The following is a 25953-nucleotide window of genomic DNA, read 5'->3' as shown; positions in this document are numbered from 1 at the left end:
ACAGTGCAACTTCCTGACCTTGCAGCATCACCTCATCACGAGATCTCTAACAAGATTTTGCCTTCACCGTCAACAGAATATACTGCATAAAGCCTTTATGATGTACAATCTAGACAACCATTTGCATTCCAAGTTCTCATTCATTATGCATGAGGCATCTAAAACTATCTCCAGGTTTAGCTCCTCAGACTCAGTCAAACGTACCATACCACAAGGTGTCGCTGCAGCCTTATATTTTCATTTTAGAGGTTCAAAAGTCCCCCTAGCCCTGTGATAATCTGGTGACACAGGTGTACCCTGCCTTCTTCCAATGTAATTTGTGGTTCGGCTAAAAAAATGATGGATTGATGATAAATGCCTCTAAAAAAAAAAAAAGACTCCACACAAACACACCAAAAGGTAAGACTGGTCAATGAATTAAAAAGCCAGGTGCAGTCATTGCACAGACGGTTCAAGGAATTGTAAGATTTTTAATTAGATCCAGATGTGACTATTTACAATAAAAAGAAAAATGTCAGTCCATACAATTCCACATTCAATTAAAAAGGAACTTAGTTTTTACAGAAAAGGTACTCTTTCATATCTTCATTCCTGTAGCATTTAATCATAAACTAATATTCTGTGCTTAAAAAAATAGCAACCTATATTACTTTTATATTTAAAACTTCTTTTCAAATGAAAGGAAGACACGATATACACAAGCGTCAGTTAAACCTATATCAACCTGTACACAGCATAGAGAACTCTGTAAGCTACTGGCCAGACAACACAAGATAAAACATTTCTGCTTCTGTTTCAAAAGGTTCCAGCCAAAATGACTCCCTGTTGACCGTTTATACATTTTTTGACTTTTTTTTGATAAATCCCTGATCTACACACACAGCAACTTACATTTCACTCTTAGTATAGACACTACTAGCACGACCTTATTCCAAATGGCTACAGAATGCATTGCATGTTTGATCTTTAAAGGGAAGTACAAAAACTCATAAAAAAGTATAAATGAAGAGAGATTATCCAGATCCAATTACATTGGATTCTGTGTTGGCTCATGCAGTGGATTGCAGAAATTAGTGATATGAAAACATCCTATAGTCCATTAGGCATTGGGTATGTTGGCACACACAAAAACCCCAACAAGCCTCCTGACCGGCACCCTTTTTCTCCATCTACATTGATGCTTAAATGGCCACCTCACATCACAACCATAAATACAGGCAAGCCAAATAATAATTTAAAAAAAGGTTCAAATAAAAGCTGTCATTACTCGTGATCAAAATTACAATATAAAATATCTTGTGCATTGCAGAATATTTTGTAATTAGATATTTCCAAGTTTCATTCTAAGGTATAACAATAGCAGTCTGTACACAATTTATATAAAACACGCAATATCCCAGAGATGTCCAGTCCCATAACAGAATATCCCAGTCTTCATCCTCCAGCCCGCTCTAGCTGCGGCCGTTTGTCTGTTATCTATTATTACTGTGTGGAGTATTAGAAGTCATCATATTATTACTATTATTGTATGTTATTACATTAACAAGATGAATTAGCTTTTCCATATACAGTAAAGAAGAAAAAAAGGCAACACAGAATGAGGCTGCATTAAAGGTTGTCACTAGATCCAAGTCCCTGAGGGGTACCACATAACAGCAGAGTGAGAGTCGGCCCTGTGGGGTTCTCTGCCACTTCTCCACTTCATTGGCTCGTGGTTCCCCCTGTTGTCCGGGAGAAATACTGCATCTGGTCCTCACCCACCACCACCTCAGTTTAGTGAAAGCAATGTAGTGGGACGGCGATGGAGGGCAAGCGAGAAGCATTGTCAGTTCCAGGCGTTCTCTGATAAACTGCACAGTACATTCGGGAAACTTAAAACTGCGATCTCTCCGCATAGGAAGCAGCTTCTGGCCACACAGGGATCGTGCTTCATTGTCCGTGAAGGAGAGGGTGGTCTAAGGCCGATGAAACCTAAAGAAAACATAAGGATCAGACATTCATATTCTATTTTTATAAAATCAAACCCCATATTTCATACTCGTCATTGTCGTTATCTTTTCAGCAATAGCCATTCAATGCATTTACATTTTGTCATCATGTCTCTTTAATATAGCAGGTTTCATTGTTAGTGGCGGGGTCCGCCATTCCCATTCTGGATTCAATTTGCCCTCATATGCTCAAGAGATTCCCACAACACACACATGGCATCCAGCTTCACTGTTTTTAATGTCACCTCATCAGTCTCACTGTATGAAGTTACTGCTAATGCTAACCCAACATTTATGCTAAAACTGTTGAGATGAAACATGACAAAGCTTTTATTGTGAAGCAGTAACCGGAAACAATGTATTTTTCACCGGGGTTAACGCTGTGAGCAATCCTCGGTCAACAAAACAAAGACAAAAGATATTTTCAGCATATTTTAGATGACTTTTAAACATTTCAGCTATTAATGGAACAAGAAGAAACAGTCACAGTGAACTGTTCGATGAAGTGTTGCAGGAAACAGACTGAAAACCTTCAACTTCTTGGCCAGGTAACAACCTTCTTTCACCGTGTCCTGGTTTCGTGTGGAAAGCTTTCTGCCCCGTGTGCACTGTGGAATCTCATAGGTTGCTCATGGCATGATGAGTAAAGGCCAATTATTAAATTAATTCTTGATTAAAACATCATGACTTTCTTTGCTTGTGTGTAAACAGACACCAGTTGCTCTTCTGTTGCACACAGAGTATTTGCTTTAATATTACAACAGGTCTCGCCAATTCAACCAGGACTGAAATCTGAAGGGTTATGACGTCGAGATCCATCTGATAAAAGGTATACCTGGTGTAGATTCTGCTCTCTTCGTGGACCTCCATTTCAGTGCTCTTATAATCATTGAGCTCCTTCCGGATGGCCGCCTAGATGAAGCAGAAAGAGAGCGAGAGAGTCCCGGTGAACTTAAAAGGAAACCTGCTAAACATCACCCTTGATGCTAATAATATGTGAAACAGAAGTTTGTCAAGTTGGACATGGCAAACTGAATGAGCACCTTGTCAGCAGGAGTCAGCTTGGTCCACGGCTTTTCTGCTCTCCGATCGTAGTTATGGGCATCGGTGACTTCCACGTACTCGTGGAACCGCAGGATTGTTCTTGCCTGTAGTTCTGCAACTGTGGGTCTTTGACTCAGCTACAATAAACAGATGTCAGTTTAATATCCAGCAAATACACGGTTTGACACTTGGATGTCTGTTGTGGATGCGTTGCCTCACCTTCCTCGTCAGCCGCCGCTTGATCTCTCTAACCTCAGCTTGTCTGTCCACCTGATTTCTGGCTGAATGAAAGAGAGGGAAGGGGAAAAAAACACGAGCAGAGCTTTATTTAGATTCTGCATGAAAGTCAGGCTTGATGTGCACCAAAGGAAGAGTTAAAGCAGTTTCCAAAATTAGATATTCAACTGTAATCCATGTTTCAAATGTCTTTTCAAGTGTAAATTCTTGCTATCACAGCATCTATAAAATACTGTTCTTTTGTACACTGTGAACTGGCGGGGTTAAAATGTGTCTTTCTAATTCAGGGACAAAGTTGGGATGTTTGTTGAAGCCCAAAAAAACAATTTGACCAAACAAGCCAAAGAGCAGCAGACTCAAAACTGAACTTCCTGAGTGAGGGCATTATAAGGTCCAGTAATGGATAATAACGGTGAAAAGGAAAGAAAGACTGGATACTAACGCTGAAGGATGTTTCTTTGCTCGAGCTCCTCAGCAGTGGGTCTCTGGCTAAGTCGCCTGAATTGGGAAGAAAAAAAAAAAAGAAAGAGTGACTATTTTTACACAGCATCACTTTGTCATTCAGGCAGTAAGTAGGACAAAGATCTAAGAAATGATCTTCGGGTAAATACACACTCACTATTGTCAGTTTAAAGGATGCAAAAGAATCTAAATATGCACAGAAGTGCGATGATGTCTGTCTTTACCTTGTGAGTGCAGTGCCGATCTGCGTGCGGATGGCCTCCCACTGCTCCCTGCTCTGCCAGGTGAGGCCGGTCTGTCCTGGAGGCTGGTCCTCTCTGCTCCTCTCATGGATAAACCGGTCCCTGTCTGGGGCACAGGGACGGCTGCTCAGCTTCAGGGCCAAGGTGTCCTTCCTCTTCACCCTGCTGGCCAGGGCACCTGGATAGAAGCCAAGCAGAGATGTGGTCAGGTGGGAGGGCGCACACAACAAAAACAAAGGAAGTGCTTTACAAAAGTCTTGAAACATTTTTCTTTTTTACATATTTCCATAAAATATGGTTATGCTTACTAAGTGGGGGCTCATCCTCTTCATCGGAGTCTTCATCTTTATAAAGCACAGGACCATCTGAGTCGCTGTCCTCCCCACGCACGTGATGCTCTCCTCCTTCATCCTCATCCTCTTCCTCCTCCTCACTGCTGTTCCCCCCCGGGATGACACAAACACCGGCGTCTCCAACCAAGCATCTGCGACTCCGTGGCTCCAGCTCTGGCTGAGGGATCTCCCCATCGTACTCCTCCTCTTCCTCCTCTTCCTCCTCTGAGTAGTCATCTTCAGATCTAATGGAAAGAGAACAATAAACACACAAGCGTTACGGATACAAATAAGGCATCTGTTAGCTTTTGCACTTTAAAAAGACTGATAGGTTTTAATACAGTTTTACCAAAATGATATCCCACCCTCATACCCCAACAAAAGTTCTCCCATCATTATGTATCGAGTGACTCACAGTTTTAATGGTTGGATGCTGACAGGAAGTGGGCGACCGCCTTGGTAGTCCGAAGGGGTTTCGAAAAGCAGTGCGTGTGCACGCTGCGACCCGTCTGGATGAGGCTGAGCCGGGCCGGGACTAGACAGGGCTCGCTGGATCATGATGTGGAGCGGGACAGGAGCTGGGCGCTGAGGAGACTCGTTGGTCGGACTCGGTGGGTCAAACAGCATTGGTATGGGTTGGGGCAGTGGGTGGGGGTAGGAGTGCTGATGGTGGAGGTGGTGGGCGTGTATGTGTTGGCGGGGAGGAGAAGGTGGTTTGTGTGTCGGCAGGGGAGGGGAGGAAGGGGGGGGAGGCAGCTGAAAGCCCACATGGAGGTTGCTGTGGTCGTCCAGAGAAAGCGGCGAGGGGTTGATGGGGTGGCTCGAGTCCTCCGTGCTGCGTTTGGTGACGGGGGTGGTCCTCTTAGGAGGCATCGGCGGAGAAGGCTTGGCTGGAACAAGACTGGCACCTCCGGTGGCTTGGGTGAAGTCACCTGCAAATGGAAAAACAGTTAATACATCCAATCATAAAGCCAAATAGATAGCTTAGGTCTGTGAGTGAGTTGATAGCAAGTGCTTTATTTTTCTATCCAGTTTGCCGCTGGTACATGAGTGCACATGCATCAGCGCTACATGTATGATGTACCCAACAACATGACAGAATACACATGAACAAATACAAATACTGGGATTACATGTCTGACTGAGCATTATTGCGTGCATACAGTGTGTCGGATCACATGACTGAGTCAACATGAATGCACGCACTGCCCTAACAGACCAGTGTGCAGCATGTGCCCCAGGTCACAGAGACAAAGAAGATACATACAGCGGACGTGCTCTACAGCCAGATTCTTCACCTGCCGTTAAACCTGGTTTATTAGAGTCTTGTGCGAAAAGCTGAGATGACAAAAAAACTCCAGTTATTTGCATGCACATTTGTTTATTTGCTATAGAATTCTTCGAACGCTGTAAAACAGCCTTAAAGCCACAACAATGTTAAAAGCCATAGCCGTGCTACTGAGACATAATAAGAGATCAGTGGAGTAGTAGACTCCACTGAACTGGTTTACATCTCCCTCTCTAAGTCAAGCCCTTATGTTACAACCCTTTGGCCCCTCCATCCATCCATCCATCCCAGTTGAGCAGAAGCTAAGTGGATTAGCACTATAAAATTCACTTGTTGCATTGCAGGCCACAGCTGGAACCTGCAATAGGCTCCCCTCCATTTACATGCCAATTAAGAGAGTATAACATGGAAACACTCAACTGCTCACCGACACAAAAGTTTCTTCTCATGTACACAAAGCACCCAGCACACTCATTATCAGCTCATTATGTGCATGCGGCTCTTATATACACACCACATCCAAAGAAAAGCAACCAAGGCCAGTCAACAAGTTAAAAGGCGTTGGGGAGGGAAATATGTTGGCAGCGAGAAAGGACGCGACACCATGAAGAACGCAGACTCTGAAGGGGGGCACAGACACGAGCACCCTGGCCACAGAGACACCAGAGGGCATCCTTTTACCTGAGCGCAGGCCTCCGGCCCGCCGGCACAGGTAGACGGGAAGAGACAGGTAGACATCGTAGTCACACTCTCGCTTCCAGCAGGACCAGTAGAGCGGAAGCTGAGCGTTCTCGCCCCCCTGCAGGGCTGAGACTAACAGGGAGGAGACGGAGGCCTTCAGCTGGAGTGTTTAATGGATGTAGGTGCATGGTGGTACTGTATGTTGATGGATAGATATACACCCCTCCTATGAAGGAGGGGTGTTGTTGCCCTAAATGCTCATCATTCGGTCATTCTATTGAAAAAAAAGAAGATGAACCACATTGTGGGAAACACTCCCATTTGTTTTCTTGCCAGGAGTCATAAGAGAGGACTGATGCCACGCTCATACGCGTCTGTTCAACATGAAACTGCAACCAGGAGAGAGCCAGCTAAGCTTAACCTAAATATTTAAAGCAGGGGGAGACAGTTAGCCTGGCTCTGTCCAAAGTGTGAAACATTTAGAGGGATCTATTCCATTCGAGTGTTCACGCCGGGCACCGTAGTTCTCATTTACACAAGAAGTTCCAGTTGGTTGCAATTTGCAACCTCGCCGCCAGATCCTACACACTGCACCTATAACGCATACAAAGTGTAAAAACAGCACGTTGCGGTTGTAGCTTAGCTCAACTAAAGTGACTGTCTCCAGGCTGCAGCTTGATATATATGTCAAACAGTTCCTTGTTTAGTAAGTTTGCCTTCATGGACCGCTTCTGTAAACTGTCAACAACTGCATCAACAGAATTTGTTCTCTAAATGACATTTGTGGTTGGTCTGTGCTTGGTCGCCCAAAGCTTGTGAAGATGAAAGTGCTGTTAGTTTCAAAGTCTCAAGTCACGACTAATAGGACGTCTCTCGTAATATTTTTCCCCATTTGGCTCGTCAATTCTGATTACATGACCGATACATGTGAGAAAAGGAAAGACAATTCTCACAGCACATCATGACAAAGACAACCTGCATAATTCAGTCACACAGACACGACAAGAAGTACACACATTTTTAAAAAAGGTACCAAAACCCATCAATCCAAGAAAACAGCTCTGCCCGAGTGTCAATTAAGGGAAGACCCCGGAGGAGACAAACCCCACAGTAAACAAAAACAACCACCATTACGCTGCCTCTGTGCGAGCAGCACCCCGAAGCCACAGGAGCCCCTGTTATCTTCAGAGTACAATTCTGGGGAAAAGTTAGCAGCAACAATAGTCCAGGCGTAATATGGAATTAGCTGGGGACAAGCTACTCAAGCTGTTTAGAGAACATCATTACCAGGATGCGTGTGTGTGTCTGCAAGTGTGTGTGTGTGTGTGTGTGTGCATGTAGCTAGCTGTGTTGAGGACTTCTCTTTGCCAACAGTTGTGCACTGACTCATAAACGTGCATATTGTATTCACCAGTGGGAAACTTATATGCTCAGTGAGCAGACATTTCAGTGTTCACAATGCACACTTGAGACTGTAATGCACGTGATCAAGTCGCCATCACCTTCTAACAACCAAAAAAACTAAAAACACACCCACTTTTAAGCAGAACCTACCCAGCATGGAGGAATTGCCCCTGTTCACAGGCTTGGGTGGGGGCACAGGGGGCTGCTTGGTGCCATGAGAGGTGGAGGTCGGGGCTACACATGATGACTGTTGAGTGGACACACCCGCGGTGGAGACGGACCGAACGGGTTTGGGCGCCACAGCCGCGGGGCCGGAGGGAGAGCAGTACTGGTTTGTGTGGTGGTTGGATGGGGTGCGAGGTGGAGCCTTGCCGCCAGGTTCAGGGGTGGATGTCATCAGCCACTTTGGAGGCATGACGGTCTGTTTAGGAGGCAGAGGTTCACGCAGGGTGTCCCGCAAGGCTTCTAGGTCAGGGACAAAATGGCTGTCTGACTCTATGAAAACACAATATCATGGGGATACGTTAGAAAAAAAGATTATTCCACCAAATAACTACAGCACTCTATGCCATTGAGATTGAGAAATTTAAACAAAAATGCCAGAAACATTTTTAAATCTGTGTACACAAACTACTCTACATGGCGGGCATTTAAAAAGTTTATTTTCATCTTTCCCATTATTGAATTAGTGATATCTCATATAAGGGCTTCAGTGCAGGGACTGAGCAGTGAGCCATCTTCTGCTGCTACACCACTCAAAAGCGCTCTCTGCAAAAGCACTTGTTTGAGAATTGTATTATCTAGGGATCAGCTGTGAAGATAAACAGAGTAGGCGGCTGCAATTACCACCAAAGACCCACCTCCCACTGCCCACCCCACAGCAGCCCCCACGCTGCTGATGCTGCTGCTCCCACGCCATTCCTCAAAGCTGCAGCTCTGAAGTTCAGGGTTATTTATTTACAGGCGAGCCTTTATCACTGTGATGTCACACAACCAAAGAGGAAATCATCCAGAGGAAAGAAGGAAGTGAGCAGAGAGAGAGAGAGAGAGAGAGAGAGCACAGAAAGCAGGAGATGTGATAAAGATAGAAAAGGAGTAGGAGAAAGAAAAGCAGCATCAGAGAGAAAGAAAGGAAAAAGGAAAAAACAAGGTGAGACAGAGAAACATGAAGGAAAGTTGGAGAAAATATCCGATCAACAGAACGAGTTCTCGTTTCCTATAGTAGTTCTGCATTGGCAGTTTCAATATGATGCATTGTATTTTCTTTTCATTTCTGTCGTTGCAACCCATGCCCCACATGTAGGTCACTCAGGTTGCCTCTCGTCTTACCGACATACTTTTGTACATCGCTGCCAAAGTGTTAAAAAAATGAAAGTGGTTCACGTGTCACACGAGTGATAACTGGACAACTGAGATCTAAAAACAGCAGAAAACACGATTATTTCTCAAAGTGTAATGTTTCAGTAAAATCAATTAGCTGTGGGTCTTCACCAATTATCACTCAACTGACAGTGTTCGCGTTAAAGGGCAATAACGGGCGTAGTGACTGTGCCACATTAATGAGGAGAAGAGAGGACGAGCTATTCTCTCATGCTCCTGAATAAGAAGCGTAGCTGGAGCAGGGCCCCCGGGAGCCGACAGGAGCCCGGCTATATCTGGGCCCATAAGCAGGAGAGTGACAGCAGGAGTCAGTGAAAGCATACATAGAGGGACGAATCACATCTTCAACACATGTATGAAGGAGGTCAGATTGTAAAATATACACCATGTGTCTTTGATTTGACCACAGTGATCTTATGATTACAGCTTTTTTTCATAAATTGGTGGAAGATCTAAAACAAAATGACTGACCTCTGCGGGCCCTTCCCTCCTCAGCGGATGCATGGCGAGGGAGTGTGGGCTTCCAGTCCGCCTCCGCAGGTCGACTCCTCCTGCCATCCTCCGACGGGGCCTTCTGCAGCCCGGGCCTCTTCTGCCCGTCCTCGGGGTGAAGTCGCCCCCCACGGCGGCACTCCTCCGCCTGGCCGTGGCTCTGGCCCTGCCAGACCATATTAGGCTTCCACTCGCCCTCAACGTGTGCACGTGGCCCCACCCCTGCGCTTCTCCGCACGTCCTCGTGCAGTCCCGTGCCCCTGGAGCCCAGAGCTCCTCGGCGGTCTCCGTCAGAGGGAGACCAACCCCTGCGGTCGTCCGGCTGGGCGAGCCAGGCCGGGTTCATCCTAAAGTCCGACTCTGAAGGGAGTTTGCCCTGATTGCACGGACTCCTGCCGCCACTGACGACTCCTCCACCGACCCCTCCACCTCCTCCTCCGCCGACCCCAGCGCTCACAGGCAGAGTGTGGCCGTTCTTCACGTAGAGCTGCTTGTTGTGTGTATCTGCATCTGAAACTGTAAAAGAATATAAAAGAATATTTTCTCTAGAAAACTTCAAGACCAGAAACACGAAATATGTGTTGAACCTAAATTATTCCAAATGTTTCATACTGCCAATGTCTTTTGTTTGATATTGTAGAATATTTTGCCATTATGTTGTTCCTTCCCTCTTAAGGCTAAATGTAAAACAACAGAGGGGATGAAACAATTAGTAAATATATCCATTAATTCATCAACAGAATGAATGCACAATCTTTTTGTTTTATCCTTTGGATCATTTTCCAGGCAAAAATGTCAAAAACCTGCTGGTTCTTGCTTCTTTGATGTGAGGATCGGTTTACTTAAACTAAAGACCTCCAGTATCGTTCCTGATCCGTTGCTCTTACATATCTAGCAATTTAAAGTCGACATCTTGGGCCCCGAGGTAATGTGATGGCCGCTATTTTCTGACATTTTAAATAAGGAACGGATGAATCAATAATGAAAATAACACTGAGTTGTAGCCACTTCCACAGTGAAACACGGAAGGTACCCTTAACCCAAGCCCCGTAGACAGAGTCTGTTTGTTGGTGTGATGAAGGAGCAGCTGTAGCTTTAATAAATGGGCTTCTGCAGCAGCAGCGGGGCCAGCGTTACGCTTGCACACACTCCTCTCAAAGCTATTTTGCTGCAGGGCACAATTTGTTCCACTTCTCCTCAGCTCTGGAGTGTGGCATGCCATTTTAAACAGATATTACATTACTTTTAAAAACAGCAAGGTGAAAGGTCAATTTGCCTTTTTTTGGAAATATGTTTCAGACACCTGCTGGTTCGGGTGGACAGTGTTCCTGCCATCACGTACTGATGACTTAACAGTACTGTCCTGTGTGGGTGCTGTCAGTAACAGACACCGTCAGATGATTCACACAAGCACTCTTACCGTTGTCCGGGACCTCCTTCAGCACGCCCTGTTCTATAAGCTCCTGCCGCGTCCGCCGCGTCGACATCTTTCTCTCCAGTTCTGCCGTCAATAAGCAGAATTCACATTACACAGCTGTCTTTTTTCCCGGGGAAACGGTGCTTCAGTGAACACATTTAGAATGTGAATTCAAAGATGCAAGTTTAGAGATCTTTCCTCAACAGGATATTCGGTGAGCAGCTTATTGTGGGTGCACTGAAAACACGAGGAGAGCCATAGAGGCCTGTACCATTCAGGCAGGAACCCAAGCATTGAGGAATTTTGATGAATGCAACCGATATGACCAGTGAGGAAGGAGGGGGATGCACTCGCACCACAAAACACAATGAGTTCACACCACAAACCTTCTGAAGTTTCCTTGAACCTGTCGCTGCTTTTCTTCTTCCGCCACTTCCACGGCTTGAAGATCTTGCCGAGGGTGGCGAACTTGCCCTTGCGCTTTGGGGGAGGGGTGCTGTCCCCCGTGCTGAACCCCTCTCCCACCATAGGGCTGTGGTGCTGCTCAGCTTCATCATCTAAAGATAAAAGAAGCAATTCAATATAAATTAAACTCTTTTAACCCGACTTGCGCAGCTTCAAACTAAACACCGGAGCATGGGAACTAGATCCATCCATCAGCAGTCGCAATATTGTGAAGTCTCGATTCCAACTGAGCTCATCTGCTGTCTTTGTAAAGAGGGCCGTGCTCATCATGGCGGTTATTATCTTTTGCTGCCACTTCTCGGGGACTGAGTGTGCTTTGGCAGGGCGATGCTGAGAGCTCATAGACTCCTCCACATAGCCACAGTTAACAGGTTCTCGCTGTCAAGTGCTCACATTCCTTGGCTGGATGGAGAGTAGTGCCTTATCAGCCTTTCAGCCCTCGCTGCCTCTGTAGAGAGGTATCCACGTGGATGCAGCTATACAGTTAGCAGAATGTGCTCGTGGCCATGAACGCATGCAGGCAACAATCAAAAAGCGACGTGTTTTCAAAGAACACGGATCATTATGAGATGCCATTAACGCTTAAAAAGTGCTCCATTAAATGGCATTGTGCAGTCACGGTTAAATATACCGGGCTACGTGATTGACAGGCCAACTGATAGGGTGCTGAGCTCAGAGAGAGTTTCAAACATTAGCTCTTCCAAGGCTGCAGCTGCTGTACTCAGCAGACATAATATTTACCAGTGGAGAGAGAGAACGGGCTCTGATTTAAATCTCTCTCTCTCTCTCTCTCTCTCTCTCACACACACACACACACACAGACACACACACACACACACGAAGTCTCTGCAACAATAATGCCTCGCAGTCTGATTCCCACAACAATATGCTCACATACAATACCCACAGTGCTGATGTGGCATACATAGCAGTCCAATCAAGACGGCAGGGGACATAGCAACAACTATAATGTCATTGCACTGACTCTTCGTGTGACACACACACAGCGGGGACGTCAGGGTTCGCTATGGACCAGCAGCCCTGGAGCTGGCAGACTTTCAGTATCTTGCTCCGGGACATTTTAGCACGCTAGATGGTTGCTGACACAGGATTCAAACCCTTTTTGCAGCTGAAGGACAGAGTCTTTAACCGCTACCTCAATGCTGCTGGTGGGGTACAATTTGAACCGAATGCTTACATAGTGCTTAAAAAGGCCTGAAAAACGTCCGAAACAGTTCAAATCACAACAGTACAAATTCAAGCACTACTGCTAATTCCTAAGCCAGGCTTTGTTGTTATGTCCTGTAAAGTTACAATTTTGACAAGCCTTTCAAAAACCACACACTAGTCTACCTGGAAGAGGGTTGTTAAGCGTCCAGCTTCCATGGTGGCGGGACTTGAAACAGCATGCCATTGGGAAGCAGGAAGCCTTCAAATAGACTGTCCTGTATCCCAATAAAAAAAAGGCCTGAAAGAAAAGTCGTAGAGAGCTGTTTGAAACTACAGCAAAGAGGCTCCGGGTTCAAGGGACATGTCCGCACCGTGGAGATCCAGCTTATCTTGGCAAGGTAGAAATCGGAGGATTCAGACCAGCTGCCATAACATCCAGATTAAGCATTGCTCAAAGCAGCCTGTGATCCAGAACTGAGGTTCTCACACAGCGGACTGCTCCGTCAGAGGAGCCTCTGACACGGTGGCTCAAGCTGAAGCCAGTGAAGCAGGGTAAGAGCTGCCTGTGCCAGGCCCGCACACTCCACAGCACTGCAGAGATGACGATCGCAGTGGACTCAGCCCATGCAGCAGGCATCCATTTGAAAAAGACGACTGACTTTGTTCATTAGCCGGGGATGCCCGATTGATGTGTCAATCAACCGACACAGGAGAAAAAGTACGGTACATCCAACTCTGTTATCGCATTCAAGAGAGCTGTGGATCCACTCAGAATGATTCTTCACAGATACAGAGGGAAACTCTCCCGACATGTCGTAGTTTCAGCTCTAGCGAGGAGAGGTCTGGTGTGTGGTGGCACTCCAGCTGTGTGTGACTGCGGGAGTGGGAGTAAAGGGTACAAAAGAGCTACAAAGAGAGAAAAAGTACAGGGGTTCTGGATGGGGGGGGGGCAGCCTGGAAACACAGGGAGGAAACAGCACTCCACCCTGATTCTGTGACAGAGAACAAAGACAACCTCTTCCCCTCAAACGCAACAACACAGCTGGCTCATGGAAACACGGCGCTGAAACGTGCAACACATTGAAACTAATTCATATTCTGACCGTTAAACGTCTTGATGGTACAAAACCCATTTCCATTCAGAACAAGGCCGGAAACTGAATTTAAGTAGTCATGCTCTGTAATCAGGAGCTGTGCCAAGATAAGGAACCAGTCAGGAAACATGGGGGTGTGTGACAGTGTGTGTGTGTGACAGTGTGTGTGTGTGTGTGTGTGTGTGTGTGTTCCTCTGACGTACTCCCATCCTAAAGCCACACCTACCACTCTCTGAAACATCTCCCAGAGAGGCCAGATTTCCCTCTAACCTCATGATTCAATGAGTCATGGCAGGCCTGGTCAGGTGAGCATGTGGTGAAAGGAGATTGTTGTTTTAAAGAGGACCCGGCCTTTTAGGCAATCCGCTAGCAAAAGGCATCCTGATCACTTACATAAGACACCACCTTCCATGGGGCGCAATGGTTTAGGAAATACCTCCAACCTGATTAGAACACTTGCCAGGTCACATAATACATTTTAATCTACTTAACTGACGCCACAAAAAGGTTATAATAACTGCGATTGCTTCTTATGTGCCCTAAAACCATTTAAAACCAAATAGCATAGTAACAGTAAATCAAATGAAGTTTGTTGTTGCTGTTTAAGGTAAGGAATGTTTTCATCTGGCCTACAAAGTCACTACTTTCTACTTAACCCACGGTCAAGATCTATCATTAAAGATGAATTCTGTCCGTAGCTTTTACTCTGTAATATAACAAAGTACGATAATCAAAAGGGGAAAAATTGAGAATAAATCCAAAATGATGTAAAAGCTCTCAGAATCAGCTACAATCTCCATTTCCAATAACAGAAAAAAAGTATTTTCAATATCTAAATTGACGGAGAAAATACCTTTCTTGTGCGCTGTAACATAAGAAAACAAGTGCGCAACACATGAGTGTGTAAAAACACAGCTGAGATTCATCCACATGATCCCGGTGATTTAACATTCCTTGTGGTGGTGAAAGTGAAGGAGGGGGCGGAGAGAAAGGAGACTGTGCACACTTGATTATACAATCTCCAACCCTTATCTCCCCTCTACGCTTTTAAACTCATTTCATGCCGTGTTTGTTGCTGCTGAGGAACGCATGACTGTGTCAAAATACACACAGAGTTTCATGAGTGAGTCCAGGAACTCACCGCCATTGTTGTGTTGTTGTGGGTCCTGTGCCGGGGTCTCCACACGAAGGCTCTGTCCCATGATCCAGCCCCTAAGGGGCCCCTACCTGTCCTGCACCCAGAAACGCGCACACTACACCGGACAGCCGCACCTGCCTTCCTCCTTCTTCAACAAAGTCTCCTGGTCTCGTCTACCTCAGGTCTTTTCTGTGTTTCCCTCGTCTACGCCTTTCAGTTCAGTTCAGTCCCCCCCCCCCCCCCCGTCCGTCCCTCCCTCCCTCCCGCAATCTCCTTAAGACCTTCCCTTCCTCCAGGAGTTTGCCTCCCTCTCCCCCTTGCTCACTGACCCTCCCTCCTTGGCTCGCAGCACAGGTCAACATTCACTGAAAGATGCCTACCATTCCTGGGAGAAAGACAAGTTGTGTTTTCAATTTAGCGTGCGGTATGCGGTACAATGTGTGCTTCCAGTAATGTATGCTAAGTGGTGCAGCGGGTCTCAGGAGAACAAGGACTTTTAACACTGTGATCCAGAAACAGAAGAGCGAGACTCAAAACCTCAGACCACAATGTATGCTTTGAAAACAATCCTCCGCCTCACACGTTGGTGTGAGTATTTTCTTGCCTCGCTGGCGCTGAGATGACAATGAGAACAGGAGCTAGAGTTAGACAGAGTCTTTATAAGCCATTCCTAAATGAGTGATGCATCTAACCCGACAAGCAAAACGCTTAAAGTTAGTCTGGACTTAAAGGATGGAGCTGAAGGAAATTGGAGCAATTTCAATCAACGCCCTCAATCAGTAGAAATGACATGACTTTTTTGGGACATGGGAATGATGGATCACAAGTCGATCTGACCGTTGCTGCTGCTGCTGTTTCCATATCCAGCATGAATTGCACTGTAATAAGCTAAGAATACTGGTTTTTAGAACCGACACAGGGTGTTTATCATGCCGCTCACCCCTCTTATTGCCCCCAGACACCATTTTATGCACATCTCCAAGTCTCTTATCACAATTTGAACAGTCTTGGAAGGTATTAGCATGACTTTGAAACATGTTTGCCAAGGAGCGATGTCCTGTTTGGGGCTAGAAGAGAGTGAGAGTGAGAGTGAGAGTGAGAGAGAGAGAGAGAGAGAGAGAGAGAGCGATAGATGCAGGAAAGAAAAAGAGACAGCTTTCTCTAAACTAGAAGAAAGGAGGGAGCGCAGACCGGACCCCTGAATTAGAGCTTTTGATTCCTTTTGAGGTTTGTGTCTTAGGTCTGACTGCTCCTCAGAGGAATCCAGAGCATTGAGCGGCGTCATTATGCCTCCATAGATCAGAGTTTTCTGAGCGTTTGGCTGCATCTCAAGCTGTTTCTAAAGATGGAGAGCTAGTGTGTTCGACGGCGTTCCTTTTCTCTCCCTGTGCCCCAAATACAGCCTCCACACCGGGCCGGCTTCCAGGGAGAGCTGAGCCAATCCGCATGAGCCCAGAACCTGTTGGCCTGACCTGGATAACAGACTGGGCCAGGCTACTTCAGTAGGCACACAGACTGAGGTACACACACACACACACACACACACACACACACACCCGTCCAACATGGGGACAGTATGGCGCTATAAAGTTATGGGTCACTGCTGCGAGTCTCATTTATGATAGATAACTCGTATTTTTTCCAAACATTTTAACATATGCTTCATCATTTTCTGTAAGGACATGGTTTATTATCGCCAGTATACGCGTGTCTGAACGATACATTTGAAGCTACCGCCAGCAGCTATTGAGCCTAGCTTAGCTTAGCACAACGACTAGAAACAGGGGGAAACAGCTAGCCTGGCTCTGTCCAAAGGTAACAAACTCCACCAGGAAGTGCACGCCCGTAAAACAACAAACTGTCATTTTTTAAATTAAACTGATTAAATAAATCACATATAGTTATAATAACCATATTACCCCAAATGTGTGACTATTGCTTTCATAGAAACGCAACACTAATAACACACCTGTAGATGTTTTTCAGTCTTGTAGTGCTGTTATTATGAAGACGCCACAGGAAGTGATAGTCACTAGGGAAGGTTTAGGCTATGAACATTTGGGCTTTTTAACTGCCTGTTTAGTTTTACAAAAGGGAACTGGTTAACTGAAGACCTACAGGTCACGGTTAAACCAATTTAACAATGAATCACACGGACTTATGCCAACCAGGGAATAGTCCGAGAGAAGCCGAGCGTTGGGAGGGGAAACTGATCCTCAATCAGGCCCCAAGTTTGAGATGTTTGGCGGAGGAGCTCACAACACGTACAGAGACGAGACACACCCCATAAACAGTGGACGTATAGTTGAGTGGATCCACAGCGTTAACACCGCACTTAACAAACCACAACGGGCAACTTGGTACTCACCACGATTTTCCATTACAGAGTTTGAGGCGCACCGATCGACGGCTCCTGAAAAACAACAGTTGGAGCATCAACAGCAGGTTGAGAAGTGAGCTGAGACACACGAGTTAAACCAGCGCAGCAGCAGCAGTAACTCAGTGTTTCCTCAAATATGTTTGCAAGTGATGCTCCAAAAAACATCAACACTGTGGCCTTGGAATCATGAGATATTTGGTCTTAAATGAGCCATAATAAGCCATAATTAATCTTTTCAGTATAAAAGTATCTGAAGCATCGAACTTAAAGTGATCTGGGAAAGATGAACCCAATGATCCCCGACGACTTTCATGCCAAATTTAAAATCAAACCATGTGTAGTAAGTTCTACTCAGCTGAACTAAATCACATGAATACAGTGAAGTATAAATACAGTATTCCTATCATAGATGTATCGCTAGATGATACTTTTTACAAATGACTGGTACAGCGTTTATCATTTTGGATACAATGTGTATTTTTACCATTGACAGTGTGTACAGCAGCTGAAATGTTTATTACACATAAAGAAACATAACAGCTGTGGTTATTTATCGTTCAATAGGATGCATGTGGCATTGTATTCATTATAAATGACCTTAGCATCATTCATTTGTGTGAATATATATATACATATATGTATAAAGGTGTAGACATACACTATAGAAAGTCATGGGTGGGGCGGGGTGGTTGAGGTCCTCAGCTGCAGTGTACCAGCATCTGTTCAGGTCTGCAGCATGCTTCAGATGGCAGCTCCACCCATCTTCACCCCTCTGATGAAAGAAAAACAAAAAGGATGAGATGACAGTCAGTCTTAAAGTGTGATGTTCATTTCGATACTGTACGTTGATCGAGCACAACGCTGCGTGAAAAGGTCTTAAAGGCTACGGCGTGGAGATCGAGCTTCAACCAGAAGACGCAGCAAAAGAATCCACATTCCCTCGTACGTATTTGAGAGGACGCGTGAAGCAGACGAGACAACGAAGACACAACATAAAGCTGCAGCGGGACAATAGATCGGAGAGCACACACACACACACAGTTTGGTAGAACTTGCAGTAGATGAACTACGGCAGACTCCGGTCATCTAAAAAAAGACAACGATGCTACAGTCACGCTCAGAAGTGGATGACTGAAGTGTGAAATGATATGCGTTACGTCACACTGATGGAAGTGTTAAAGTCTGGTGGGAGAACGGTTGCCTGGCTCTCGTTTCAAACTAGTCACAGGGAAAAAGTCAAAACACTCAATAATGTAATTAAAACACGAGTGCATCACTTCACAACCACAAAGTATCCCGTTTAAGGATCTGAAGTGGGCAATTTACGCATCGCAAAAAAAACACTTTGCCATCGATTGTTAGTTACCGACTGAGCTGGCAAAGCAGATACCTAACAAGTAAAAGAGACACAAAGCAGACTGATGGAGCCGCGGGGCAGAGAGCAGCAGAGCGGGGGAACAGTCAGCTGTGCTTTGACTCAGAGAGGAGGCCGACAGAAGCTGCTCTCAGTACAACTGACGACTGGAATACAAACGTTTCTCAGAACAGAAAATGAGAAAATGAGCAGACTCTACTTTCTTGCACCGACTGGACCTGTTGCATATATTTATTGAGGATTCCCAGAGAAAACAGGATGAGACACGACTGCTCGGATGGACGGCTGACAGAAAGTAGTGAACGACCCATTTCTTCTGCAACTATTTTGATCATTTCATTTTTGTTTCTGTAATTTTTTTAAAGCACAAAAGCAAAACATGTGCTGGTTCCAGCATCTGCTGCCTTTCTGTGTTTTACATCATTGTAGCTTTAATATCTAAGTTATCTTAAGGCAGAGGTTCTCAAACTGCGGGCCGCGGTGGTATTACAGGTGGGGCGCAGGGGGAAATGCAGCATTTTTGTATTTCTTTTTGTAGTTGTAGTTCTTTTTTGCACAGATATAACTTTATTTGCATTGTTCTAACAAAGTGATTGCACATTTTATTTGTTTTTGTCTGATGCCGCAATCTGGTTGACTTAAACTTAAAAGTGATTGCAATTTTCTTTATTCCATTTGAAAAAGCACAGACGGAGGAGTCACAAAATGTTGTTTCAATAAGAATTCAACATAGACCATTTTGTTGCAATTTTGTTGGGGCGGTGGGGCATGAACATTTTTCTTCCTCCAAAGTGGGGCGCGACAGAAAAAGTTTGAGAACCACTGTCGGGCTCTGAGGAACTGACATTCCCATTTTACACTATTTAGACTTTACAGAACTGATTGATCGTTGAAACAAAAACAAAAAAAAAAAACTTCACAGCATCATAAAACACACAAGTTGACCATTCTTGGCAATAAAAACAAAGCCACGTCTTTTTGGGGCGGTCGAGAAAAACATGCATGGACCTCTGCTTTGCACGAGAAACCAAAAATGTAAATGACACAAGAAAAAAGAGACGCCGTTTATAACTACCCACACAACTCCTCCAGTTCCTCTCTCAACAGCACTGATGGATCTCAATGCAAAGTAATCCTTCTGGTGGTCTACCGGGCTCCAGGTTACAGTTTACATTTCGGTGAATTACTGGTCTCTCTAAAATGCAGCATTCTCGTCTTGCGGGCAAACATCGTTTTCGACGATGGGCCAGATAAGAGCAACAGCAGCTTCGGACTCTGTGACGGTGTCCAGGCCACAGGAGGCCCTAAGACAAGACTATTAATGTTACCGAGGATCAATGGTTTGCCGTGACGTAAAGCGGCGTCTGTCCGAGGCACATGTGTGTGACGGACGTGTAAGCTTAGAAACGGTACACCTATACACATATTTACTGTGTTGTGGCATTCTTCTCTGTTCCTCTTCCAGACCCATTTACCGTCAGGGTCAAAGATCAACTTCCCTCTCAAAAGAAGAAGCCCGAGTAACGACATTTAGACATCAAACTGGCCAATAATCCTGCCTGCTGGACAATAAAGTGCATCTTATCTTCTAAAATGGGCTTTAAAGCACCAAAGTTTAAACCGTACAGTCGTTCCAAACAGAACGGAGAAGCCGGACACCACCGAGAGGCGGCAGATGCATTTGCGGTCGGCGATGAATTGTTTTACACTCCCGCCCAGCGCCACAGACTTGGCTGGATGACTCAAAAATAAATCGAGCCGAGCGGTGAGAGCGCTTGGCTCTGTCCGGGGAAAAGAGGAAAAATATCTTTGGTTGTCTGAAAGTACGAGCGGATTTTGAGGCAGTGAGGGGATTAGAGCTGCAAATACTGAGAATGTTCCACCATTTGAGTCACAGCCTAATATGTTACGTATGCATAACACTCGCACGCGCCGCGGCATGTTAAGTACAACCTAAAACTGGCTGAAGTAGATACGTTTTGCCCTGTTTCACTTGCTGTGCTTCTGTCGTGCTCACAGTCTCAGAATGTGCCCATAAAAAAAAGGGATGTTGATGGCCTACTTCCCTTTAGAGTCGTTAACCCTCTCCCTGCTCTCCGACGCGAGGAACTGATCAATGCCAAAGTGACGAGTGTGTCCAAACAGTGCAGGACCCTCTATCGCGTCACAAAATCTATGATGTCTGAAGCTTTATGACGGCCGCGCCGCGAGTCACTTCACAGCGTCGCGAGAACAAATCGAGGAAGACATTGAGACACGCGACCAATTAATGACACAAAACACCCAACTGGAGACAGAAGAGCAAATAAATGAGTCAGAAAGTTATCGCCCCACCTCATCCGTCACTTCTGCAACTCTACACAATCGGGATGAACCCACACATCCTTTTCCTGGATGATAACAATTAGGATTTTGTCTTCTTCTTTGCCACAAACACAGTCACTACGAATAGGAGCCACCATTCAGGTATGTGAAAGCAGCCGCTACAGACCGCCTAGACGTCCTGACTGCATAACACACAGCACTATAGCGCTGATTCAATGACGATGGGAGCGGAAACGGCAGCAGCTGGCCGGGTTTATGCCATCTGTAAATAGTAGCGCGCTTGCAGAGCAAGGGTTTTGGTGCACAAAAAGCCACCAAGTCAGTGGAGGAAAGTCATTGAATCCACACTTAAAAGACTTTCAAGTTAAGTTACAAGTAACACCGAGATGGTGCATAACTGATTTAACAGCAGTGGGTCCTGAGTCAGGTGAGCTGAAGCATACTTACAGGTCTCCTCCAGAGAGGTATCAATCGTATTGTGATAGTGCAGATCAGGAAAAGAAAAGTGTCTGCTGTTTGGAAAGCAAAGTCAGACCTGCAGTCCCGCTGTTGGACCGTTCTGCAGAGTGTACCCGAGCAGCACAGTGTCCGCACCGCTCTCCAAAATGGACGGACAAGGGTGTCTGTTCCCAATCCGGGCCGGGTGAGCGTCATCACCGAGCCTGCCCCAGAAAAGCATCATTCACCACCACAGGGACCGCTGGCCCACTTCTTTTTTTTTTTTCTTCTTCTTACAAGGAGCCCAAAATGCACCTCGCCTTTGCTAAACTTTTCTTTGTCAGAGTCCCTCCACCTGTGTGTGCAGACTGCTGCTGCACTGCAGGGACGACTTACCACCATGCAACACAATGCATCTTCACTGACACTGAAGGTAAGTGATCTTACACAACGAGCATTAACATTCTAACATCTCCCCCTTAAAGGCTATTACGGGGGGGGGGGAGGACTGAGAGCTTCGGAGGAATCTCAGGCGCAGCTCAGTCTCATCTGTGGTCGAACTGAATCAATCGGGCCCAGCTGACAGCTTAACCATCGGTGGTTGCCTCTCAATGGCCCATTAAAGGATGGAGGAGGGGGGGGGCTTCCAATGGGAAGTGGATGGAGCTATAACACAAGACATGAGGCAGCATTTTTTTTCCTGGGAAGAGAAAATTAACTTCAGGAGCTATTACGCCACGGGCAGATGAAACGAGAGGACATGCATGTTACGGTTCAAGAGGGAGAGGAGGCACCTGACCAGACTATTAGCCAGGCGTTCTTCTCACATGGGCCAGATGTGCTATGGTTCACGAATAAGCTATTCATGTGGACACTCATTGGAATAAATACAATAGAAGACTTAAAACAACACACACACACACACTTGTTATGCCTGTTGAGAACACACACTTCCATCTATTTTTCCTGTCAAAAAGTGTGTGAGCCTACTCTGTGAATGAATTGCTGATGGTTCTTTATGGCATCCCATAGCAGATAATGTCCTTGAGGAACACTCTCCTTAGTCAACAAGGAGTGACTTAACCATGGAAATATGGTGTTTTTTCTAGATTTGCAGTCTGCCATCTACACAATTTCTCTGTGAGGACGAACAAGCGAGCGTATCGCGTCTTCCATCTTTGCCCGAACACACCGTGCCCTAATTAGATTTAAATGGAGCGCTGATTTATAATTGTATCGCCGAGATTAGAGCTGCTATTACTTGAGCGCTTCCTTTCCTGAGGCAAGGTTTGTAAGTTACCTGAGAGGTTGACTCGGTCTATCGCGTGAAAAGCATCACATTAAAACAGCTGCTCCTCCCGGCAGAAGGAGGAAACCGAAGTAGTGTTGTGAAGGGCTTCCTACGTCGACCTGCCTCCCTCTCCGCGAGCGGATCTCGCGCCAGTGGACTCAAGATGCTGATGAGCGACTGAGAGTAGAGCATCGTCAAGCCAGCCTCAACGAGCACGGTAACTTCCGGTCAGACGCTTCAAAATAAGTCACAGAACGGATTTTTGCTACGTTTTGTACACAACACGATTTAAATAAACAAAATCAAGTAACGTGTGATTTGTTATGCATGGATTTACTGTTGTTGATATTTTTCAATTACTTGCTTTTCACAAAAATGCAGACAGCACTCGAGGTAGCCTACATATCCATTTGTCAACATTTTAAATTAGCTTATTATTAGCCTACTTTGAAGCAGAGGGCTTCGATCGTTAAAGCCGTGTGTAAGCATGCGCCTACAAAATGAAGCTAAAACTCAAGAGTAATTTGATTTGGAAAGTGTCCAGTTGTCCCATTCTAACAGCATCCCCTCACTGATGGCTGCAGTGCAGACAGAATAACACATGCCGGAGGAACGCGTTTCTAGAGGCCTGGACATGTCTTTTCCCACAACATGACAAAGCGTAAAGACAAACAAACCGGCATACAGACCTTTTAAGGTGCATCCAACTGACAGAGGTATCCGACTACAAACATCGACACACACCATCTACAACCCGGAGATCACACGCATCCTTTGTTGTGCATGGACGCCTGTGCAGAGACCAGCGGAAAATGGAGTTTCAGTGGTAAACGGCAGCAATGATTTCAGCAACAAACAAAAAAATCAGAACAAACACCTTAAACCGATGGAACCCATAGTGTGCAGGGAATGAAGCTATTTGCATGTAATACTACTCTGTAAACGTTCAATTTACTCGGCATGCCGGCTTGTTTTGTGTCGGCCAAGTTGGAGCGCAACTTAGGTTATTGTCTGCGGAGGAATCTTCCCCCCAAACGCAGTCAGGAGTGCATTTGCTCCCCCGTGACATCAGACATCAAGCACCTCTCTCCCGACTCACCCTCCTGCACCTCCTCCTTTGAAATTAGTTCGACGATTTCAAAATAGCAGCCCGGTCATTTCCTCACCTCACACTATCCCCCTCTTCCAGTGCCCCGGTCCAAACACTTTACGCACTTACCGGAAACCATCCCGAGCTGGGCATCTCGGTAACGGTAGTTCTCTGTGGAAGCTGTAGCTCCTCTGTGGGCGTTGGGAACATGGCTCTTCTTTGTGCCGGGAAGACTTCAGTACCCACCAGGCATTGCATTGCATTGATCTGGGGTGGAGGAGCGTTCCGTTATATTTTCCCACTGTGATAATCACTTTTCCCCATCATTTTGTTATATATATAAAAAAATAGCTCCCAAATGTAATCCTGAAATAGCGCCTGCTGTCCTTGAATCATAATAAACTCCACATCATAAGCTTTATTGGGATCAAATTAGATAAAAACAGCACAACAGTTTGCTTTTGATAAACTCACAGTGACTGACAGCTTCATTTCATTTAGGTGTGAAAGGATTTTTGTATAAACATAGCAGACTACAACCAATCTACATGACGTTCAATGCACAATATGGAAAAAAAACTGAATTATGTTGTGTTACATTTTTAATACATTTTTAATTCATAATCAAAATATCCTAAAATAACTCCTACAGGTAGCATATTAAAACCACACTATTTGTTCAATTTCCTTCGTCAGTTGTGAATATTACAAACAAACTCTCCAGTAGCATAGATCTGTCCATGGCATCATTTATAAGGAGTATATTTAGTGATTGGAGTTTTTCTTTTTGCAATGCAGTTTGTTCATTTGTTGTTATTGACTACACATATACTCCACTACATTTCAGAGGGCTCAATTGCACTTTTCACTACACTTAGTTTGTTTACTTTAGTTACAAGTTACTTAAAGCTTGGGACTAATAATACAAAATAGGATCAACACAAAAACGATCATACGTTAAGATAAGATCGGACTTTTTATTCGGTGAATTCAACTTACCCAGCAACATCAACATTTGACTACATTTTTTATAAATGTTTTATATGAGAGTGAGAGATCTGTTCTAGTCTGAGTTTCTAGTAGCCAGATGCCATCTACTGGCCAACTACAGTGATAGCGCATGCTTCTCCAATGATTTAGCGCCAAAACAACAGTTCGTGTGTTTTACTTCATCATGAATCGCGTGTATCGGTGCAATTGAAAGATCTAGAGGTTCTTTTTAGGACGAGCTCATCCACGGATGATTTATTAGACCAACATCTGGATAATTTAAGTTCTTTAGATGTCACAAAGAGTAACACAAGGAAGCATTTTGATCCAACAGGGAAAACCAAAACCAATTAAATCTTTTTTTTTTGTGAGCGTCTGCTGAACAAATTCAATCTGAGGAAGCCGATGGTACTCTTAAATACACAGCAGCAGCATTATATCTGGAGTCTTCCTGGTAGTTCAGCTGATACATATTTCATAATGTTTGAGATAAATGCAGGATAACCACTGCAAAGTATCAACAACGCTCAAACTGGTAGAACAGATATCTGCACACTGTTTGAGATAAGAAATGATCTCAGATAAAGTGTCCGCACTAGAATTGTCAAAGCTTGTTTTAATGTATCAATGTGAATACAATATTAAAACAATTATGATGTGACAATTTATCATATTCTTTGGTAAATGGAGGAAACAGACCACAATGCAAAACCAAGTATCTGAAGAAAATGTGATGAAATAACTCTGATGATCAGATGTTAGAAATGTTTCGACTGAGGAATCCACAGCGTGACACTGCATATACAGTGTATATATGTGCAAGTCAACATTTATATTTTATATATACATTATTTATCTGTAGTTCATTCTTTAAATCATTGTTACCAATGACTCTGTCTTCGTGTTCCTGTAAGATGGACTCAACATTTTTTAATTCTATTCAACTCAGATTACTTGGAATAGTAGCAAGAAATACACAAATCAAATACAATACAGTACAAGCCAGATAAATACATTGTGCCATTTTGTAATATAGATATATACAGTATATGTGTGTGTGTGTGTGTGTACACAATAATAAAGTTCATCCACTGTCAAATTAAATGATTGAATGAGAGTGATGATTTGCGCCGTGATCTTTGTGTGTAAGGGTTAGGGTTAGGGTTAGGGTTAGGGTTTGCACCGGGGCATAATGAAATATGCCCTGGTGGTAAAGAATCATTGCAATGC

The 25953-nt window shown here is 44.9% G+C and overlaps 1 protein-coding gene across 4 annotated transcripts; it reads right to left on the bottom strand.

The window, feature by feature from the left end:
• Positions 1-445: 445 nt before the first annotated feature.
• phactr4b (phosphatase and actin regulator 4b) lies at positions 446-23856 on the bottom strand. Of its 4 annotated transcripts, none has more exons than XM_079276293.1 (16): positions 23743-23856; positions 17873-17986; positions 17203-17247; positions 11354-11524; positions 10971-11051; positions 9530-10066; positions 7829-8173; positions 6275-6406; positions 4721-5237; positions 4282-4550; positions 3956-4151; positions 3712-3767; positions 3252-3313; positions 3032-3169; positions 2824-2900; positions 446-1971 (listed from the first exon to the last, which is right to left on the bottom strand). In XM_079276293.1, exons 3-16 carry the CDS (start codon positions 17213-17215, stop codon positions 1956-1958), a joined length of 2610 nt encoding a protein of 869 aa, XP_079132419.1. In that variant the 5' UTR covers positions 17216-17247; positions 17873-17986; positions 23743-23856; the 3' UTR covers positions 446-1955. The 4 variants fall into 4 exon arrangements, with proteins under 4 accessions (XP_079132419.1, XP_079132420.1, XP_079132418.1 ...); XM_079276294.1 differs by lacking the exon at positions 23743-23856 and adding an exon at positions 23333-23442; XM_079276292.1 differs by lacking the exons at positions 17203-17247; positions 17873-17986; positions 23743-23856 and adding an exon at positions 14838-14978.
• Positions 23857-25953: the final 2097 nt, after the last annotated feature.

Source organism: Melanostigma gelatinosum (assembly GCF_949748355.1).
Source record: "Melanostigma gelatinosum genome assembly, chromosome: 9".
NCBI lineage: Eukaryota > Metazoa > Chordata > Actinopteri > Perciformes > Zoarcidae > Melanostigma > Melanostigma gelatinosum.
The sequence above is the reverse complement of the archived record's forward strand: the minus strand, read 5'-3'. Positions and strand labels throughout refer to the sequence as shown.

What these genes read in the sequence shown, in the direction of transcription:
- phactr4b (XM_079276292.1), bottom strand. Translation starts at nt 14,898, where the DNA reads ATGGGACAGAGCCTTCGTGTGGAGACCCCGGCACAGGACCCACAACAA. An exon ending in ACAACAACACAACAATGGCG is followed by an intron (nt 11,525 to 14,837) that starts GTGAGTTCCTGG and finishes TTTTATCTTTAG; the next exon opens with ATGATGAAGCTGAGCAGCAC. An exon ending in AGCTGACTCCTGCTGACAAG is followed by an intron (nt 2,901 to 3,031) that starts GTGCTCATTCAG and finishes TGCTTCATCTAG; the next exon opens with GCGGCCATCCGGAAGGAGCT.